Consider the following 21,431-nt stretch of genomic DNA (forward strand, 5'->3'; position numbering starts at 1 on the left):
GTTGCAATTAAAGTCTAACTCTTATGAACTTATAGACAGCCTTGGGGTGTAATGCTGTATGCCTCACTGGAAACTTATCAGCAGCTAATGATAATTATTATTCTAGAATAGCATTAGAGGAAATGGCAGAGTTGGTTAAATACCTTGACCACGCAAGTAGGCTTAGAGCCAAAACTTTTCAAGTCCCTAAATTGGCCAGATCTCACATTAATTCCGAAAGAGGGACTGCCAGAGGAAAAAGGAGTGTTCAGAGGATGTTGATGGAGCATCTTATATACATAAGGTGCTACAGCTGCAACTTGGTGGCTCTAGCCCTTGTTCTCAGTTTGTGTGCTTTAGTTAAGAAAGACATGCATTGACTGAAAAGAAAACTCAAGTGTCAAGTGAATGGTCCACCCACAATAGTCCTTAAAAATAGCTTGTCATTCCTGTTGTGGCTAAAAGGATGTTCTGTTCTTCGGAGTGGAGTCACAAAGTTCAGAATCAGTCAGGGCAGAGAGCACTGTGCTAGAACAAAGTGCTTGCCAGTGTTTCTGAAGCTACCTGCTTCTTTCAGCAGTAGTTTGGGAGTGGCGCAGGCCAGCGCTTGTGACCACAGATCAGTGACCTAGGGCAGTGGCTTTTAGACTTTCGCCTGGAACCCAGAGTAAGAAATATTTTCCATAATTACCCAGTAAATGCATACATGTGTATGTGTGCACGCGCACATGCACACACTTGGTCACATCCAACTCTTTGTGACCCCATGGACTGTAGCCCACCAGGCTCCTCTGAAAATGGGATTTCCCTGGCAAGAATACTGAATGGGATGCCATTTCCCTCTCCAGGGGATCTTCCCCACCCAGGGATTGAAACCTTGTCTCCTGTATCTTCTGCATTGGCACTTGGATTCTTTACCACTAGCGCCACCTGGGTGTGACTGAAATAAAAGTTTCTGAAAACAATCACTTGCTTTAATATAATGCTACCTTATGATATTTTATTTTTATTTAGTTCTCTTTCATTTTTATAAGTATCATGAAATAATTGATGGGTTAGAGCACCTACTATTGACTAGTTATTTATCATTTAGACTTGGACTCTCAGTAATAAGGGAAAAGCAGGGATTCACTCCTTTTTTACAAGAAATATAGGATAGATTCTGACCTTGCTTGTATTCACAGAACAAATGAGCAGTTTGGCCAGAGAGTACAAGTGAAAGTAAACTACCATGAAGCACTGAGAAATAATTAGCATCTCTTTCTGGGGCAAAGCATGGGTTCTTTTGCAGTTCTGAGGCATCTAATTATACCAGAAGGTTGTCCATTATGTTCTGAGCTTTGAGCACAGTAATAATGATGATGACACTTAAGATGGTAACTGCCACCCATTAAATTCCTTCTTTATGCAGGCCCCTATTAGATGCACTACATATGAGATATCCTGTTTTGCTTCTGTAGCTCTATGAAGTAGGAGGTACTGTCTCTGTTTTACAGATCAGAAAACCAAGGCTCATTGAGGTTAAGAGGTTTACCCAAGGTCAACTGCTGTGTAGCAGTGCTAACAAAATATTCAAGTTGTAGAAACCTATTTTCTTTCCAATTTTTTATTCTACCTTCCATCTTTATAGCCTCTAAAGGATGCAGTAGGTGCTTAGTGGATAAAGCTGAAAGAATGTGTTGTCAAGTCCATCAGGGCTTATAATCGATGATTATCTGTTTTAGAAACTTTTTTACTTACTATTTAAAGAGCACTTAATTTTAACCCCAAAGCAAAAAAGCAACATTTCAGACTTTATAGTATAAAATGGTCTAATAAGTAAATGGTCTACAGTAGCTATTTTTAATTTCACTAATGAAAAGTCATGTATTATCCGTGAAAGTCATGACTCATCTTTTGGCTGGAATGTAGGGGCTTTTTTTCTTAATGGTTTGTATTTAATTCAACTTTTTTAAGACTCTTTGAATTGCATTGTGTGACGTTAGAGATAAGTTTTATAATGCTCAAATCCAACCTAACATTCTAGAATGTGCCTATCAGAGACCTAAGCAGCCTCTGATGTCAGTCATGGGAGAGTGTCCCTTGCCTTTCATTCTAGTTACACATGTAGCTTTGCAGTAGTTTTCCACAGATGTGGGCATTATTCCACCCAAGAGAGGAGTGCTGAAAAACAGAATCCAGCTTTGTGGTTTCTGGGACTGTGGCTGAATGCTGGTGACCAGTGTATGATCCAGGTCATATAAGTGAGTACGAAGTTCTCTAAGTCCTCTAACATTTAGAGGACTTGAATGGTCCTCTAAGAGAGCACTTAGAGGAACATGAATGGTCAGCTCTCCAGAGCGTACTCTTTCTGTGAGTCAGCTGATAGCCCAGGCCTAGAGCACTTGGGGCATGGGGAGAAGTGGACAGCACCTCATCTTTCATTGCCTTGGCTTTCAGCTGTTCCTCTGGTTTGGGCGAAATGGTAGCTGCCAACTAGCCACACTGGCCATTTGTGAGGCCATGACCATTCTCCAGATACTTGTGATCAGGATAGTGCAGTACCTGGGAGAGTAGCTCTACCCAGATTGCTTCACCCAGAACACAGCTTGTTGTCTGTTTAAAATCTGGCCAGTTGTCAGTGAAAGGAGTTGTTCCCTCAGGTGGGAAAAAGGTAACCACACAATTGATACAGTATTTGGAATAATCATATCCTTGCTTGTCAAGTTGGTATAGAGCCAGTTGTGTACATGCTCTGGGGCATTGAATAAAAGAGATGTGGGAGAGACCCCTTTCCAGTACTTCAGGGTTGAGCATGTTAAAATAGTCTTAGAAGGCCCAGTGGAGGGCGTGGGGAAAGGGTTGGGAAAGGGCTAGCCAAGGAGATCTGTCATGCCCCTCCCAAAACTTTGTGATATGTTTTTCCTATGTGTCTATTTCCTTCCCATCTTTTGTCTTTAAAATTTCACAAGTAATATGTGAACATATTCTTATATAAGATTTAATAGTAAGATACACATAAAACTCTTTAGAAAATTCTTCACTGCCATCTCTGTATGTGCCCCCATCATACACAGATACACACATTCCCTGTTCCCATAGTTGTTGTCAATAGTCTGGGCTACATTTTTACAGTTCACTTTATATACATTTACAAAATCATAATAGCTTTTAATATGAATTAGTTTATAGGCTATTGTATACACGTGCACACATATGTGTGACTTTATAAATGGAGTCATTAGGTACATATTCTACAGCTTTCTCTGTTTACTCAGTATATCTATATCCTTGTGATAGACATTTAGATTGTTTTCTAATGTTTTGCTGTTGCAAATAAGAAACCAGTGAATAGTCTTGAGCACACATCTTTATGCTTGTGAGCATAATCTTTTTTTAAATTTATGTTTTCTTTCAGCTTTATTGAGATATAATTAACACTAAGCACTGTATAAGTTGAAGGTGTACAGCATAATGATTTGATTTACATCATAAAATGATTATCACAGTACGTTAACTGAGCATTCATCATCTCATACAGATACAAAATTAAAGGAGTAGAAAAAAGTATTTCTCCTTGTGATGAGAACTCAGGATTTACTGTTTTAACAACTTTCATGTATAACATACAGCAGTGTTAATTATCTTCATCATGTTGTACATTACATCTCTAGTACTTATTTATCTTATAACAAGAGGTTTGTATGTGTTGACTATCTTCCTCCAAATTCCCCTCCCCTCCCCACCACCACCACCGCCATCCCCACCCCCCACTTATGGTAACCAACCACAAATTTGGTCTCTTTTTATGACTTTGTTTTTGAAGTATAATTAACCTGTAACACTGTTAGTTTCTGTTACACAACAAATGATTTAATATTTATTTTCATTTCAAAGTGATCACCAGTGTTACTTATGTCACCGTACAAAGATATTGCGTAGTTATTGACTGCCTTCCCCACGTTGCTCATTTCATGCCTATAACTCATTTATTTTGCAACTGGAAGTTTGTACCTCTTTATCTCCCTCACTTAGTTCTTTCCTTCCCCCACACCCCTCCCCTCTGGCAGACACCTGTTTGTCCCCTGTATCTGTTTCTGTTATGTTTGTTCATTTGTTCTTTAGATTCCACATATAAGTGATTTCCTACAGTGTTTGTCTTCTCCGTCTAATTTATTTCACATAGCATAATGTCCTTTGGGTTCATCTGTATTGTCACAAGTGGCAAGATTTTATTCCTTTCTATGGCTGAGTAATATTCTTTTGTATGTATATGTGTATGTATGTGTATAGCACACACCACAACTTCTTAATCAATTCGTCTGTTGATGGGTACTTAGGTTGCTTGTATATCTTTTCTGTTGTAAATAATGCTACAGTGAACATAGAGGTGCATATTTCTTTTTTTTTTTTCCTCTTTTTGGTGTGGACTGATTTAGTTTTTAAAAAATTAATTTCCTGACTTAAAGCAGGAACTTTTATTTAAGCTAAACCATTTCATGCATAGTCATTTTTTATCATTTTATACAGTGATTTGAAACTTATTAGGGTACTCTCTGGCTGCTTTTATCACTTTTATTTTTGATAGTGCATCTCAACTTTATGTTGACATAAGAACTGTTTCAGGTAGTGTTTGAAACATACATCTTTTCTAATGTTTTCATTTTCTTCAGATAAGTACCCAGGAATGAAACTGCTGGATGATATGGTAGTTCTGTTTTTTATTTTTTTAGGTATCTCCATACTGTTTTCCATAGTAGCTGCACCAGTTTACATTCCCATTACATTATGTTCCCTTTTCTCCACATCTTCTTCAATACTTGTTATCTGTTGTCTTTTTGACAGTAGCCATTTTGACAGGTGGGAGGCAATGTGGTTTTCATTTGCTTTTTCCCTGATGATCAGTGATGTTGAACATCTTTTCATGTGCCTGTCTTCATTGGAAAAAAATCTGTTCAGATCTGCCCATTTTTTAATCAGGTTTTTTTTTTTAGGTGTTGAATTGTATGAGCTCTTTGTATATTTTGGGTATTAACTCCTTGTCAGATATATTGTTTGCAGATAACTTCTCCCATTCAGTAGAATCCCTTTTCACTTGGTTGATAGTTTCCCTCACTGTGTAAAAGCATTTTAGTTTGATGAAGTCCCATTTGTTTTTGCTTTTGTTTCACTTGCCTAAGGAGATAGATTGAAAAAAATATTACTAAGAGCAATGTCAAAGTGCTTACTGCCTGTGTTTTCTCGTAGAAGTTTCATGGTTTCAGATCTTTTTTGTGCATGGCATGAGAGAGTAGTCCAGTTCAGTTCTTTTGCGTGTAGCTGTCTTGTTTTCCCAGCACCATTTATCGAAGGGGCTATCTTTTCCCCATTGTATAGTCTTGCAATATTTTTTTGTAGATTAATGGCCCAGATGAGTGTGGGTTCATTTCTAGGCTCTCTGGTCTGTTCCACTGATTTATGTGTCTGTTTTTGTACCAGTCCCATTCTGTTTGATTATTGTAGCTTTATAGTATAGTTTGAAATCTGGGAGCATGATGCCTGTAGTTTTCTTCTTCTTTCTCAAGATTGTTTTGATGTTTTGAGGTCTTTTGTGTTTCCATATAAAATTATTTGTTCTAGTTTTGTGAAAAATGCCATTGGTATTTTAGTATAGATTGCATTGAATCTATAGATTGCCTTGGGTAGTATGGTAATTTTAACAATGATTTTTTTCCCACTCCATGAACAATATATGTTTCCATCTGTTTGTGTCATTTTGTTTCTTTTATTAGTGTCTGACAGTTTTCCAAGTACAGGTCCTTTACCTCCTTAGTTAGATTTATTCCTAGGTATTTTCTTCTTTTTGATTAAGCAAGTAATCTCTAGGATAGATATTTCTAGAAATGAAGTTGCTGGATTAAAGAGTATAAACATTTCAAGTTGTGACAGATACTGCTAGATAACCATCTAACAAGTGTCTCCAATTTACATTTCCATTAACAATGCATGAGAATACCTGTTTCCTTATGTGCTTTAAAAGACCTCAATATTATTCATACCTTTTTAAAGGCATGGTTAAAACCTCCTTGATGTAATTGCTGCTCTTAAGAATTTATGGTTTGCTGCAGATATCTCTCTGGGGCTGAGGTTTCTCACTCATTCTATTTTTAAATGGATAGAGTTGGAATGTTGATTATTTGTCTGAATATTTTGGAACACTTATGGAGAATTCCATGTTTAAGTGCTTATTAAATTTTGTTATTAAAGAGCTAAGATTTATTTAGTATTTTGTTTGTATCAGTTACTATGCTAAGAGTTCTAGTTATCTTATTTAATCCTCATAGCCTGCATTAGTTATCTGATGCTGTGTTACATTTGCCCCAAAACTTCATGACTTAAAACAACAAATATTTATCATCTCACAATTTTTCTGGGTCAGAAATTTGGAAGCAGCTTAGTTGAGTTGCTCTAGCGAGGATCTAAGGTTGCAGCTAAAATATAGTATCAAGGCTGCATCATCCAAAGGCTTGACTGAGACTTAAGGATCCTCAGTCACAGGGCTGTTGGCAGGAGTTCTCAGTTTGTCCCATCATGGCTTCTCCATGGGGCTGCTTGGGTATTCTTACAACATGGCAGCTGGCTTGTCCAGAGCAAGTGATCTAAGAGAGAACAGAAAGGAAGACTTACTGCTTTCTTATGACCTAGTTTCCAAAGTTGCCCATTGTCACTTGCACTTTATTCTGTGGACCAAAAATGAGTCACAGGTGCAGACCACACTCAAGGGGAAAGGAATTAGTGTCCACCTCTTAAAGGGAAGACCATCAAAGAATTTGTGGACATATTTTAAAACCATCACACATCCCTATGAAATGGTTGTTGTTATACCATACTCCCAGTGAGGAAAATTAGTTCACACTTATGTAATTTTATCTCTACTTCCTAGCCTCCACCCTCTGCTCTGCTCAGACTCACCTTCTCAGTGTCCATCTTAGCCACAGAGTGTTCATTCTTAGCCATTCATTCATTGGGTAGATACTTACTGAATGCCTGTCTTTGTGCCAGATGTGTTATGGAAAATAAAAAAGAGGTGGTCCTTGATGACATGGAGCTTACTGTCTAGTGGAGGAGAGAAACCTTCATTTAAAATCACACACATAAATAAATCATTGTCACTTTGAGAAATGCTATGAAGGAAGAGTATTCTTGCTGTTGCTTCCTACCTACTCGCTGATGCCACACTCACCCTTGTAACCTAGAAAGGAAAGCTGATTTATTTCTATATATAAAACTCTTTCTTCTCTGTCAGAGTCTGATTTGAGTCCTGCTTCAGTGAAGCTTGTCCCTTTCAACCTGCAGTAATAGTCTCTTCTCAGACTTTACTTGGTATCACATTTAGTACTTGTTTCTTTAATGATACCTTGATCTCCATCCCTCTTCCCAACCTCTGCCTCTCTGCCCTCCCCTCGCTTCCCCTCTGTGCTCCCCATCCTTTTCTCACTCATCTTTTGATCCTGCCCCCAGGCCTTCTTTCTATCCTCCAAATATGCCAAGCTCTTCCCCACACCGGGACCTAGCAGTTCCCTCTGAAATGTACTTCTTTTGATCTGGCTGGTTAATTCCTTATTACTTGGATCTCATCTTAAATTTCATCTTCTAATAGAGGCTTTCTCTGATAGTCCAGTCTGAAGTAGCTACCCAGTCATTCATCAAGTCACCTTATTTTAATTTTCCTCTAATGCATCCCACTATCTAAATATTTTTCTTACATGAAATTCTGTGTCTCTTTGCACTAAAATGTAAACACAAATGATCATTGACATCTGTGTTGTTCACCACTGGAATAAAATAGGGCTCAATAAATATTTGTTGCAGGAATGAATGAATGAGAAGGCTTCCCTAGTGACTCATTGGTAAAGAATCAACCTGCTAATGCAGAAAGCACAGGAGATCCAGCTTTGAACCCTGGGTCAGGAGGATCCCCTGGAGTAGGAAATGGCAACCTACTCCAATATTCTTGCCTGGAAAATCCAATGGACAGAGGAGCCTGGCAGGCTGCAGTCCATGGGGTCACAAATAGTTGGACACGACTGTGACTCAGCACACATGAATAAATGAGAGGATGAATGAAAGGAAAATGGTCTACCACCCCTGAACATATCCCTCCTAAAAGGAAAGAGGGAGAAAAGTTCCAGGGCTCCCCACTGTACTCCCTTGTTCAGAACATGCTGCTGCTCACTCCAGGAGCTCTCTTTAAATACTTTACATAGTACTTGTTACTATTTAATACTTTTTTTCTTTGTTCTTCTATCACCTTTCTACCAGGATGTAAGCTCCATGAGAGCAAAACCTCATGATCTTGTTTGCTTCTTTCTCCGCAGTGTTGGGCACAGAGAAGGTGCCAGATATGTGTTGAAGAAAAGAATAAGGGGTCAGGTTTACGCCTACCACAGGGTTAGGCATGTCACAAGTGCCCTGAACCTTCCTTGATTACTCTGTGAGGCCACTCTGAATATAATTGCTATTGGTAGGTCTGTGTCCTCATCCTCGAATATGGGTCAGGAAAGCAGTGTGGAACTGCATCTTCAGCCACACTGCAGTTGTTGGAGTATAATCTCTGCAACCTGAAATGGCATATTACACAGATTCCCCCAGTCCTCATTCAACAGAAAAGTCCAGCTATTTAGAATTTTATCCCTAAATCGCAGAAGGGAAGATACATTTTATTTTGATTCAACTCCTGTTTTAATACATTCAGTCTATCAGTCAGCCAGCAAGTTAGTGGGTATTTATTGAGCCCCTCCAGGGTCCAAAGTAGTGCTTTGGTTGAGCAATTGAGTTTGAAATATTAATCACATTGTTAAACCAAAACTAAGTCCCCAAGTAGTTGAAAGTGCCATTCAGGTTGTCAGGTTCAGTTCCTGTTAACTATATTTTGTGATGATGGGCTTTTACTTTATAATATATTTTCCCACTTGGGTAGGAACAAAAGTTCAGTAAGTAACTGAGGTGGTATTTTTTATCAAAATGAAATCTTTTAGAGGTCCTTGATCATTAGCTTTCTTCCTGTACAGTTGTTTAAGGGTTGTATTATAATCACTGCATCTTTTGGGCAATTTAAGATTTTTGGATCTTGTAGCTGCCAAGAATGGGGTAAAGAATAATACCTGCCTTTCCCTCTTTGGCCTGGCCAGGAGAGAAGGGGTATTATTGCTGCCTTCCACACCTCAGGTCTATCCAAGGTACTCCACAGAGTTCCTCTGTTCCTGTGAGCTGACGGGGCAGGATGTCTGGATTGCAGAATCACATGGCGTCCAAAGGTGCCTTGACAATCCTCATCAACTGCAGTGTGTGTGAAGCGATCATTTGTTCTACAGATTCTGTTTTCATTGTTTATTACTCACTTCCTTTCAGATTTCTCTGCTGACTTCTGCAGTAAACCACCTCAAAGCCAACGTCAAGTCAGCTGCAGACTTAATTAGCCTGCCTGCCACTGTAGAGGGACTTCAGAAGGTAAGCGCTGTGTGTAGATACTGAAATTAACCAACTGTAATCCTACCTTCTCGCAAATTTTCTTTGAAAGGCTGGTATTTGAAATCAGCTACTCCAAGAAGACAGTAGCAGAGTTCAAGACGTCTCTGTTTTGGTGTGGTTAGTTGGGCTTTTTATTTGCAACAAGTGACTTTAGCTGTGGTTTATATGGATTCACACCATTTTATTTGGCTTTCCAAATCCCAGGAGTGCTTTGCTGGGACTCATGTTAACATGTGTGGGTTTGCTTTTCATTACTTGCCTTTTCAGTTCAACATCCACAGTGTCTTTATGAAAGCAGAGCAGTTGTACATGAGAGTTGCCCTAAATTGCTCTTATTTTCCATAATTGAGAAAGAGAGGTGTTTTTGGTGAGTGTGTTTTTATTGGTTTTGGTTTAAAAAAAAAAAGATTTGGAGAAGTACAAATAAAATTCCGGGATATGATAAATGTTGACAAAGATGTGGTGCAAAGAAAACTTTCAAACACTCCTGCTGAGAGTATAAATTGGTAAAAAGCACTTTAGAAAACAGTATATATTATTTTATAAAGGTGAAGGGGCACACCCTCTAAGCAAATCACTCTTCAGTATGTACTCTAGACTCTAGGCCCTAGGCAAACAGTACTTTAGAATTTCTGTTTACTTGATCCCTAGGATTCAGGTCAAGAGCAAGAGGCAGTGACCAGCCAAATGAAGAGTATGTGAGGATCTCTAGACCTGGGTGGGGAGAATGGGTTGGGAATGGAAGGAAAAGAGGGCACACAAGCAACACGAGGCCCTGGGGCAGGAAATGAAAGAAGAGATTCTGAAGCAGAGAACCCCAGACAATGGGTATCAAATCTAGAATCTTTGACTTTTAAAAGTCAACATGTGACAAGTTTGATTTGATTATGTACCAGGCTCTTGTTTTTGTCGTTGTTGCTATTGTTTAGTCGCTAAGTTGTATCTGACTATTTTGCAACCCCATGGACTGTAGCCCACCAGGCTGCTCTGTCCATGGGATTTCCCAGGCAAGAATACTGGAATAGGTTGCCATTTTCTTCTCCAGGGGATCTTCCCGACCCAGGGATCAAACCTGTGTCTCCTGCGTTGGCAGGTGGATTCTTTACCACTGAGCCACCAGAGAAGCCCCACACCACCCTCTATAAACGTATAAATTGTTTGCACCAGGGAATGAGAAATTCATAAGCCAGAAACAAAACTTTTACAGCCACACCACTGTGTGTGCGCAGTCTCTATAGTCTGCTATTTGTCCAATATGGTCATCTGCTTACAACTTTTAAAAAAATATAGGGACCAGATGAGACCAGATTCTTTTTGCTATTGTTCCAAAGGCCAAGTGGGGAAAAGGTAGGCCTCTGTACCTGCAATACAGAAGCAACTCTGGCAGTCTTGCATTCGAAGAGGAAATTGGTTTATTCTCACATTCATTCATTCAATAAATATTTGTGGGGCTTCCTCCAGTATGTGCCAGGCACTTTGCAGTTGGTGAGAATACTAGTTTCAGGGTTTTGCTGTAGAGTTCACATGCTGTCAGCTGCTTCCTTAAAAAAAAGTCTTAAACAAGAGCTTACTATCTTTTTGCATCCTGATGGGCTCATACATGCAGTCAGTGAGGATTCTCTAACAGTGGATGTCTTTGAATGCTTGTAGCTTCTGTAACAACAAAGCTTGTATAGATAACAACCCTGCTTAGAGACTTCTGCCCAGCGTGTTGTCTCCTTGCAATCCTGTGCATTTCTAATGCACTACTTTTATTACAAGTGGCTCAGTTTTGAAGTGGTAGGTCATCTCAAAAACCTAACTTCAATGTATCTCCTTAATTTTTTTTTTTTTTTATGTTGAAAATGACATTTCTTTTTCTCTTGGATTCCTGGCTGGTTATCAGTGTAATAGAAATACCCTTGGTTAAAAATACTAATGGGACACTATAAAATTGTCAGTATATCTTAATGAAAGGCCAAAACCTACCAAATTAGTAACACTCTTTTGTATGATCCCTTAGAACAAGCCATTTTTAAAAAGACAGTTTCTGAATTATATTCCTAAATCCTCAATCCACTTGGGCTCCATACACACAATAAAAGCAAATAAGCTACTACCCATGTCAAACTCTACTCAGTAGTTGCCGATGGGATTCTAAAGCAGAAGAACACATGCTGCCAAATGAAATTTTCCCTTCATCTCTGCGATGTTGGATTTCCCAAAGCCAAAAATAGCTCCACCTATTTTTACTCAGAAGTCATCATTTTCTTCTGAGAGTGGCAATCTACCGTGTTACCTCTGGTCATCTGCCTTCAGGGCCTGATAGAGACAGTTTGTGGGAGAACTTTACCTACGGGTCCCAGGTTTATAAACTAGTACTTTTTAGGAAAGCTCTAGCTTTCCTCTATGAAAAGTGTGTGTGTGTGTATGTGTGTGTAGTTTCTGGTTAATTGTGTCAGCACAAGGTACATGGAATTCATAGTTTGAAGATATTTGAAATAATCCTCCATTAGGTCAGTGTTTAATGTAAAATCACAATGATATACCACTGCAATCCCACTAGAATGACTAACAGAGAACAGACTGAGGATACTAGTATTGATGAGGAGATGGAATAAACAAGTTAAGCATACATACCATATGATCAGGCATTCACTCCTAAGTATTGTGTTGACAAGAAGACATATGATGAAGGGAAATGAAAACATATGCCCACATGAAGACTTGTATGTGGATGTTCATAGCAACTTTATTTGTAATAATCAAATGTTGAAAACAACCTAAGTGGCCATCAACAGGTCAGGAGATAAACTGTGATGTATCCATACAGTAGAATGCTACTCAACAACGTGCTGAGTAGCTACAGCGTATGTAAATCTCAGAATAATTATACTGTGTGAAAGAAGCCATATCAGAACAAAAACAAAGTACATGCTCACTCACTGTTCTATTTATATAAAATTCTAGCAAATGCAAACTGACACATAGAGGTATATAGATAAATAGGTAGTGATAGAAAGTGTATCAGTGGTTGCCTGGCAGTGGGGAGGAATGAATTACAAAGGGGTATGAGGAAACTTGGGGGTGATTGATGTTTATTATCTTGATTGCAGTAATGGTTTCACAGATGTGTGTGTGTGAAAATTTAGCAAGTTATACATTTTAAATATGTTCAGTTTATTGTTTATCAGTTGTGTCTTAATAAAGCTATTAAAAATTTCAAAAAGGAAAAACCACCGACCCTACTCCATGTTTCTGTTCAGAGTGTAGCTTCCATTGGCAACACTTTAAATAGTGTCCATCTTGCTGTGGAGGCAATACAGAAGACTGTGGATGAACACAAGAAAACCGTGGAGCTACTACAGAGTGACATGGTAAGGAAATCTACAAATGCTACCGAAAGTCAGCACACTCCCACCTGCCCTCTTCTGTGTTATCATGCAATACTAACTTTCCACTTAACCTAAACAGACCACACTAGGCACCTTTTTAAAAGATACAGTAGGCAATGTTCATTGACTCTTCCACAATCTGTTAACTAAGATAGGAAAAGCTGGGTCTTTTGCAAATGTGGTGAAGGAGGTACAGCACTGAGATACCGTTCTCAGAGGGGAATCCGTCAGAACTGAAATGGAAAAGAAGGCAAGGGGTGAGGAAGTGTCTTATTTATCACTACATAACAAACCACCCTGAAACTTAGTGGCTTAAAACAACACTGGATTATTTTTCACTCTTCTGTGGATCAGGAGTTGGGGCAGGGCTCTCAGACTGTGGAATGATTAGAGGCCAAGCAAAGAGGAGCTCTAGAGGGTGAAAGGCCAGCTTGGGTGTTCCAGCTTTAGCCAGTCTCCCAGTCAGATTACAGCTGCATGGATGACCTCAGCCTATGCCATGTGAAGCGGGATGCTACCCCACCCCCTCTGAGCCCAGTCAACGCACAGAATCATGAGAAATATTGTTTTAAGCCGCCAAGTTTGGGGATGATTTGTTATGCAGCAACAGATAACTGAGACAACAGCAAAACCCCTGCAGTGTTCAGGAATTGCTTTCAAATTTCTCTTAATGCTGTGCCAATACAAACTGTCTCAGTCCTTCAAAGGCTTTAATTTATCTCCTAATGGATACTCAGCTCCACGAAAGGTTTATGAAGGATGAAAAAGAATGGCACAGCCCTCACTGTCCTGCCAGAGAGAAGAGGTATCCATACGTGAAATCAGGAGGGTACAAGGCACACAAAAATTCCCTAGATTCTCCACCAATTTGTAGATCTCCCCTGCATGTTGTTTTCAAGCTTTGGAGTTTCAAGTTTAAACTGAGCAGTTTGTACCAAGGAGACCTGGACTATATTAGAGCTCTGGAAAGAAGGGTTTTTCATTTTCTTCAGAACAAGTACTCTCATTTTCATTTAGTGGGGCTGACCCAGAAGAAAAAGCCCTGATCTGGGTGTCCAGACACCCTGGATTCTAATTCTAGCTCTACCCTGTAACTGTTTGATCCATGATAATAAAGACTTCTCTAGCCTAACAGCTCTTTTATTATTATTATTATTCTCATTATTTTAATAGCTTGAGCATTTTCGCAAAGTAATTATTTTCTAAAATACTTTTTCCTAACTCAAAAATTCATACTTTATAGAACCATGGGATTTTTTTTTTCTCCTCCTCCCCTTTTCTTTATTTTACCATTTGATTATTATAGAAGCAGAGTTGACAATGTCTAGGATTTCAGATTTCAAGGAAAACAATTTATTTTGGCCAATTCCATACTCTTATCATTTTATTTGCATCTTTTAAACTTCTGTGGTTGCCAGTGGTAATCCTACTACTGAATAAGCCATACAGACTTTCTGTTAGAGGGAAAAGTGTATATAAACATGTCATACTTCAGTCTCTTCAGAGTTTTGAGCAGTGGGAATGGGATGAGAAAGGAAGGGTAACCTTCAGACATAACTCTTGGCATGTGCTGTACAAACTGAAAAGTTAATAATGTACATGGTTGATTATGTTGCTCAATGCCCAAAGCCAGTGGTTCCATGACTGGCTGTTCTTTGAATGTGCAGATCTCTTTAATCCTGGAAAAATGGTAACACTAACCAGGTTCAGACCAAGTTGGTCCTGGGAGATACAGGGGTTCTGTAGTTTCTCTGAGGATAAAGGGAACTGGGAGAGAAGACCTAGTTTTTAGGGAGTTCATTCTCAGTTTCTCATTCTGAGGCTAAGAAACAGGACCTCAGTTCCCTGACGTAGTCTGGGTGCTGCTGGTCCAGTCCAGGCTTTAGGCCAGGCCTCCCCAGAAGTACCTGGTGCCCTCAGGCCTAGCCCAGGACTGGTCACACTAAGGCTTTCAGGAAATGATTGTTGATTAGTGAATGCCTTTGTGAGAAGCTGGAATGTTCCAGGCCATCCCTGATGAATAAGTGGTTGTAGTTATTATTAGTACTTATTGCCTATTCCAACCTCTGTTCCTGTTAACAGAATCAGCACACCTTGAAGGAAACCAATGGAAGCAACCAGATCATTCCATCACCTTCCACTCTATCTGAACTTGACAATAAAACCCACAGTGAGAATTTGAAACAGGTACTTTTGACTCTGGTTTAACTCCCTTGAGACGACACTATAATCTGAAGGTGACCTGCGTAGTATGGGCTCCGTGTTGTGGTCCCTCAGCAGGCATCTCTTGCACACATTTGCCTGCCTGAGAGCTAAACAGAGAGGGTACGTGTGGCTCTGTCAGGGATCCAACATGCAGCCTGTCTCCTCCTTGGCACATTGCTTTTTTTTCCCTTGCATGTCCATCAGTGGAGTAAATTCCTTTTCACATCTTGAAAGTCATAGAGTAACCAGATTATCCTGAAACTGTTTTTGAAAAGTAGCAGTCTGGACAAATTAAAGATGGATGAATAGTAAATTAAAATGATAGCTGTTTTGAGTCACAGTTCAGAACAGTAGAAAGCGTATCCTTGAAAATGAAGAGTTTCTAAAGACTAAAGACCAGAGGAGGGAAAAGGATATTGAGTTCAGAATCACATTAAAGAGAATAAAAGAAATCTTCACCAAGAATTCCTATACTGAGTTTAATGCCCTGTAAAACCTGTAGTCATCATTCCTTTTTAAATAGCAATCCGTACTGGAGAATGTCAATAAAAAAAAATTGAATCTTATACTAAATAATGCACTACCTGTTATAGTTTTGCTACATGAGCCAATTCAGTAATTGGTATTGTTCCAATGGTGGTTTCACTCTTGACAAATTAGGTTAATGAGCATTTCAGTTAATAACCCAGCAAGCTTTCTCACCAGCAGGTGAGGTAAACATTGAGAAATCAATTTCCAAGCTCTCAGCTTTCTAGGACCAGAGAGTGAAGCATGTGGGTAGTCTCTTCCCTCTTTCCCCCTCCTGTCTAACTGAGGTCAGATAATTCCAGAGGGAGTCAACTGGGAGCAATTCAGAGTGGAGGGACAAAGCAGAGACAGGCGATCGATGGTCTAGAGCAGGGAAAGGAGTTTACTTCAGTAACTTGACAAAGTAAGGGTTGTTCACTACTGCTTCCCTGCTTTTCTAGTACATGTCTTTAGCTGGATTCCATAACTTGATTTATTTCCACTCTAGGATATCCTGTACCTCCACAGCTTTTTAGAGGAAGTAAACAGTGCCCAAGTTGGGTACCAGAGACAGAATGATCTTAAACTCGAGGGGATGAATGAGACCATCAGTAATCTTACCCAAAGAGTCAACTTGATAGAAAGAGATCTGGTTGCTATGAGCAAGGTAGAAAAGCAAGCGAACCTGTCCTCCAGCATGGTAAGCCTCTTCCCCTCTTTTTGACGTGTTCTGTGTGTTTTGTCTGTACATGGATGACATTCCACCACCTTTTCAGACACTGACCTCTGGCATACTTGAGAGGCTCCACATTTGTGTTGTGCTTAATCCTGTCTCCTTTAATCCTTACACTAGCTCTGTGATGTGAATGGCACAGGCGGTGTTAGTCCTGATTTGGAAGGGAGATGTGGAGAGGTTCAGTTACTTGCCAAGGCCTCCCCACAAGTTATTGGCAAAGATGACAAGCCTCCTTTTGTGTTGCCGGTGACTCATCTGGTAGGGAATCTATCGCATATATTTCCAAGGAAAGTCTTATTGATCTTTTCTTTTTTAAGTTACTAAGGATGGAAAAAAGTCTGAAAAAAAAATATACATACATGAAATGGAATCACTTTGTTGTACATTGAAAACTAATGCAACACTGTAAATCAACTGTACTTCAGTTTGAGACTTCCCTGGTGGTCTAGTGGCTAAGATTCCATGTTCCCAATGCAGGGGGCCCTGGTTCAATCCCTGGTCAGGGAACTAGATCCCACATACCACAAGTAAGACTTGGCACAGCCAAATTAAAAAAAAAGAAATCAGGAGTTTAAAAAAACTTATTAAGGGTGGGAACAATGACAGTGACAGTAACTAGAGAATCTTGTTTTTTTAAACCCAAACTAGGCTTTTAGACTTGTCCTGTTTCAGTCTTCATCTGACTTTGCAGAAAATGTCAGGAAATGACATTGCAGGAAAGCTAAGTTTAAGACACGTCATGTCAGACCAGCTCCTCCCCTAAAGAGATCGTTGAGTCCATCCTTTCATTTTATACAAGAGGAGCCCGAATGATGTACTGAGTCACTGATGCTGACAGATTGTATGGTTTACTGATTTTTATGTTATTGCAAATAAAATGTGATGGGGTTTTTTTTCTTTTCTTTTCTTTTTTAAAAAATCACCTTTCACATATTCACTGTTTGAAATCCATGTGGATTATTTTTTAATAGCTGCAAGCCCCACCCTTAAAAATTTCATACAGCAAAGACATAGGCATATGTAGAAATAGAAACCAAATATAGGACATTGCACTGTAAATCAAGTAACTGCCAAAGCTGGAAGCAAGCCCACAAGTAACGTCAAGCTCTGGCACGTAGGAAACAACCTTTGAACTGGCTCTGCCACAGTGCAGCCTTGGCAAGTTGCCTGGCCTTGGCTTTGAGATTAGAGGAGGAGAACCCGTTCCTCCTCCTTTCCAGGGGTATGTAATTTACTACAAAGCTGCGAAGATTAAAGGAGCCTTCTTTCAAAAAGTCCTTTTGAACTTAGCTAAACTAAGGATGGTAGAGGCTAGGAATTTGGGGTGATTTGATGAGTATTAGGCCTTGAAGGTTGGTTTTCAAGGCTTATTGTGAAAACTCACCGGCCCTAAAGCTCCCCATACTGTCCCTCCCCTCCCCACTCTATTTTTTTCCAGAAGAGGAAATTGCTATTAGTACCATCTGTCCTACTGTTTTTTCCAAAAGTATCATACCCAGCATGGTTTTGGGTTAAAGTTCTCTCGTTTTTTAAAGTTTGTGATGGAAACAACTAGAAACACGAGTTTCAGCTTTGTCTCTCTAAAACCTTTCTCCTGCTCTTATTCTCCTGCTGGTATTTCTGTTGAGTGTTCTGAGATCCTTCAAATAAGTTTGGCAAGTTTGTTTAAAAAGTCCTAAACATTGCTTAAGTTTTCATGTTTTCCTTTAATCTACTTTTGTTTTGTTCCTTTTACCCTTTAAGGTGAATGATAGAGCTGCCACTCTGAAGAGAGAGTCTTTGCATCAAGTGACCAACAGAATAGAGTCAGTAAAATCCCAGGGCATAAAGGTAAATAATAAGAGGCTTTCTCTGAAGTAAGAGTAAATGCATAGGCATCTGCTTCTTTCTCAAAGGGAGCACGTCAGTCCTTTTTGCTGAAAACTTCAAGACACAGTAATTAGTATATTAGTAAATAAGTAAATACTTTATCAGGCACCTGTCCCATGCCCAGCTCTCTGCTAGAAGCTGGGGTGACCACAGTGAGCAGGATAAACATGTGACTGCTCCTGTGGTGGAGCTCAAAGTCCATCAGTCAAAAGATCATTAACACATAATTGAGTGGAATATAAGTGCTACAGAGGAAAAGTATAGGATATCACAGAGTGTTAATAGAACAGGAAAACTTCCCTAAGGAAGGAACTTTTAAGCTAAGACAGTAAGTTCTCTGTACTGTTGATGGGAAACAGAGGTATAAATTATCTAAAAATGGTATCTAAACTAAAAATTATTTCTTGTTAAGATTACAGTCTTTGGGGGAATGGAAGAGGGGAGAAAAGATTGTAGTCTCAGTACATACAGAGTCCCTTTAACCTTTAGCCAGTTCCCTTCACCTTGTACCTTCCCTTTTTTCCTTTCTCCCAGATATATTGTCTAAATAAGACAATCTGATAAGTTTTGATATCCCCGGAAAGAAAAGGTGTTTTCAACATTCTCTGTGATTAGAGTATTGTGTAGTATTAGTATTATAAGACCTGGGTTAAGATAAAGGAAAAGCCAGGAAGATCGTGACTGAGTGACTGAAATATCATTTCATATGCACATTGCATTTGATAAGCTCAAGGATGTGAGTTCACAGGAAATAAACTTGGAAATGAACCATATGTCAGACAGTTTTCAGTGTAATGCTTTCCATCTATACCTGTTCTTAACAGTTTTGTGTATTATCTAGATAAAAATCACATATATTAAGATTTTAGTGCTTTATAAGCTAGGTTTTTGTTGAGTTTTCTAACTGCTACTACCAAAAAAATATTTGAACTTCACCTAGAGAATAACAAGAGAAATTTAAGATCCAGATAAAAATGTTGAGCACAAAAAAAGTTAACAGGTGATTACTATTGGAAAGTAGTAGTGATTTCAACAACAGTTCAGATTTTGATAGTAAATATCAGAATAAAATAGAGCTAGTACACATTTTTTGCCTGGATTTTTTGGCTGTACTTTCTGACACTTTGTGATTTTTAACTGTTACCCCGATGTCTTAGTGCTGCCTTATCTAAGCATCCTAGCAAAGTGCAATTTCTCCTTGCTATAAATTATTCAAGCATTTAGTACCTAGTTTTAGCTATATAGATCCATATTTTGACTCCCTAAACAAACTAAGAGTGATCCATGGTGGTGGTTTAGTTGCTAAGTAGTGTCTGACTCTTGTGACCCCATGGACTATAGCCTGCCAGACTCCTCTGTCCATGGGATTTCCCAGGCAAGATTATTGGAGTGGGTTGCCATTTCCTTCTACTATACAGTAACTGTTAGTGTAGAATAAGGATAGGAGAGAAATAAGTAAATATACGTTGAATGAAAGAAACACATAGTGGTCAGTATTGTAATTAGACATAGGATCAGGACCTTTCATACTAGCCTATGCAGTTAGAAACTGACCTCACAGAAATCAGACTTCTCTCTTTTTATAATTGTATTTTTATATGCCACTATATCATCCTGGAATGAGGCAGAGGAAGGGGAAAAAATTTTTTAAAGATACAAGTAAAGCCTTGAATTAGAAATACTATAATTCTTTCATGTTCCTAACAGTTCCTGCCACCAGTTGAATAGTTATCATGGGGGACAAGAAGGAAGATCAAGGGAATACTTATGGTCTGGTTGCTTTTTTTTTTTAAGGTAATAAGAGCATGAAATCTACCTAAAGTGGTATAGTCACAAGGTGAAGTAAGCTACTCAGGAAAATTATTTAGTTAGTATGAAATAGTTCCTAGACAACAGGATCCTGCCCATTTAGGAAATGGGTGTCATGAAGGCACCTGAGCAAGTGTGCATTCCTTTACTGCTGGCATATGCATGCCTTCCCCAGCTGCCAAGTGCACACAGTGAATCGGATCATCTGTGGCATAATGTTCCCTGAATGGTCTAGGCTCAAATCCAGCCCAGCCCTCATCAACACTGAGTACTAAAGATGTCTCTAGTAATTACTGAATCATTCCTTCATTGCCCTCAGAGGGAGCCTATTTGGGGTCAAGAACTACAGGCTAACTAGGCTTTGGGAATATCATGAAGAATCAGATGAGGTCCTGCTTCTGCCTTAAATCTTTTATGATCTTTGTTTTGGACAGAAAGAAGATAGTTCAGATTCTCAGGTATCTAAGCTTAGAGAGAAACTGCAGCTGATAAGTGCTCTCACAAACAAACCTGAGAGCAGCAGGCCTCCAGAGACTGCCAATGAAGGTAAGATATTCAGGATTGGCTTCTGAATATTTCACGCAGGCTTGGGCATCGCCTCCCACACGGGGAATGGAGAAAGGTGTTCTGACAGGACTGATGGCATGGAGTGAATGATGCCCGAGCGCACCGAGTTGAAGCTGCTACACTTTGCTTTCATTTAGAAAAAGCCCATTTTGCACATGATTTGTACTGCAGTCTATTAAGGGAAGAATGGGTAATGTTTAGCTGGAAATAGACTTTTCCATGCTGTCTGCATCCAATTATAGGCAGAAACATTACTGTCATGGTGTGTATTAAACCAGCCCTAAATGTTGTTTATGGGAGTCTTCATTTCTGTAAGTGCATAAAATTTACTTAAAAATAAATATTAGTCCTCCTGAAAAGCCATTAACAAGTAATAATGTGGGATCATTGAATTGGAAGGGCCTTTGACTTTAGGCAGGGACATAACCTAATCGATATTAGCAGTTGCATCAACCTCTACTGGTGCTGCTTAATGATGTAACCAAGGCACTAGATTATGTTCGTTTTGACCTCTACCCACCCACAAGTACTTTGCATTTTGGGGAAAGCAATACAACTTCTGTTACTCTCTTTTACTTGGGAGACAAAAGTACAGTGGGAGCCTTACCCAGACATTGTGCTACATAATTGTATGGTAGCGTTATTTCAGCACAGCTGGTCTGGTGACACATACACTCAAATCAGGCTCTTAGCAGAATTCCTATGATGTCAAATCCCCAGTGCTTTTCTCATTGCAGCTTGAACTCTCAACCTCTAAACACATATAATGCTAACTTGAACTGTTAGAGCATCCAGTTGGGACCACAGCTTCAAACTTAAATATTGAAGTTTGAAGGTGGCCTTCAATATTGGTTTAATTTTATGTCAGACTGGTAATACTAAAACTGTATATTGTT

At 39.2% G+C, this 21,431-nt stretch overlaps 1 protein-coding gene across 1 annotated transcript in view; it reads left to right on the top strand.

The window, feature by feature from the left end:
- Positions 1-21,431, top strand: part of EFCAB14 (EF-hand calcium binding domain 14) — a 40,723-nt gene that overhangs the window by 12,166 nt on the left and 7,126 nt on the right. Inside the window, exons 4-9 of the mRNA XM_020877148.2 lie at positions 9,349-9,447; positions 12,714-12,824; positions 14,925-15,029; positions 16,063-16,254; positions 18,034-18,120; positions 20,403-20,514. Of these exons, the coding sequence (XP_020732807.1) occupies positions 9,349-9,447; positions 12,714-12,824; positions 14,925-15,029; positions 16,063-16,254; positions 18,034-18,120; positions 20,403-20,514 (706 nt within the window). The remainder of the gene's footprint in view (positions 1-9,348; positions 9,448-12,713; positions 12,825-14,924; positions 15,030-16,062; positions 16,255-18,033; positions 18,121-20,402; positions 20,515-21,431) is intronic.

This window comes from Odocoileus virginianus, chromosome 5, assembly GCF_023699985.2.
Source record: "Odocoileus virginianus isolate 20LAN1187 ecotype Illinois chromosome 5, Ovbor_1.2, whole genome shotgun sequence".
Classification (NCBI taxonomy): Eukaryota; Metazoa; Chordata; class Mammalia; order Artiodactyla; family Cervidae; genus Odocoileus; species Odocoileus virginianus.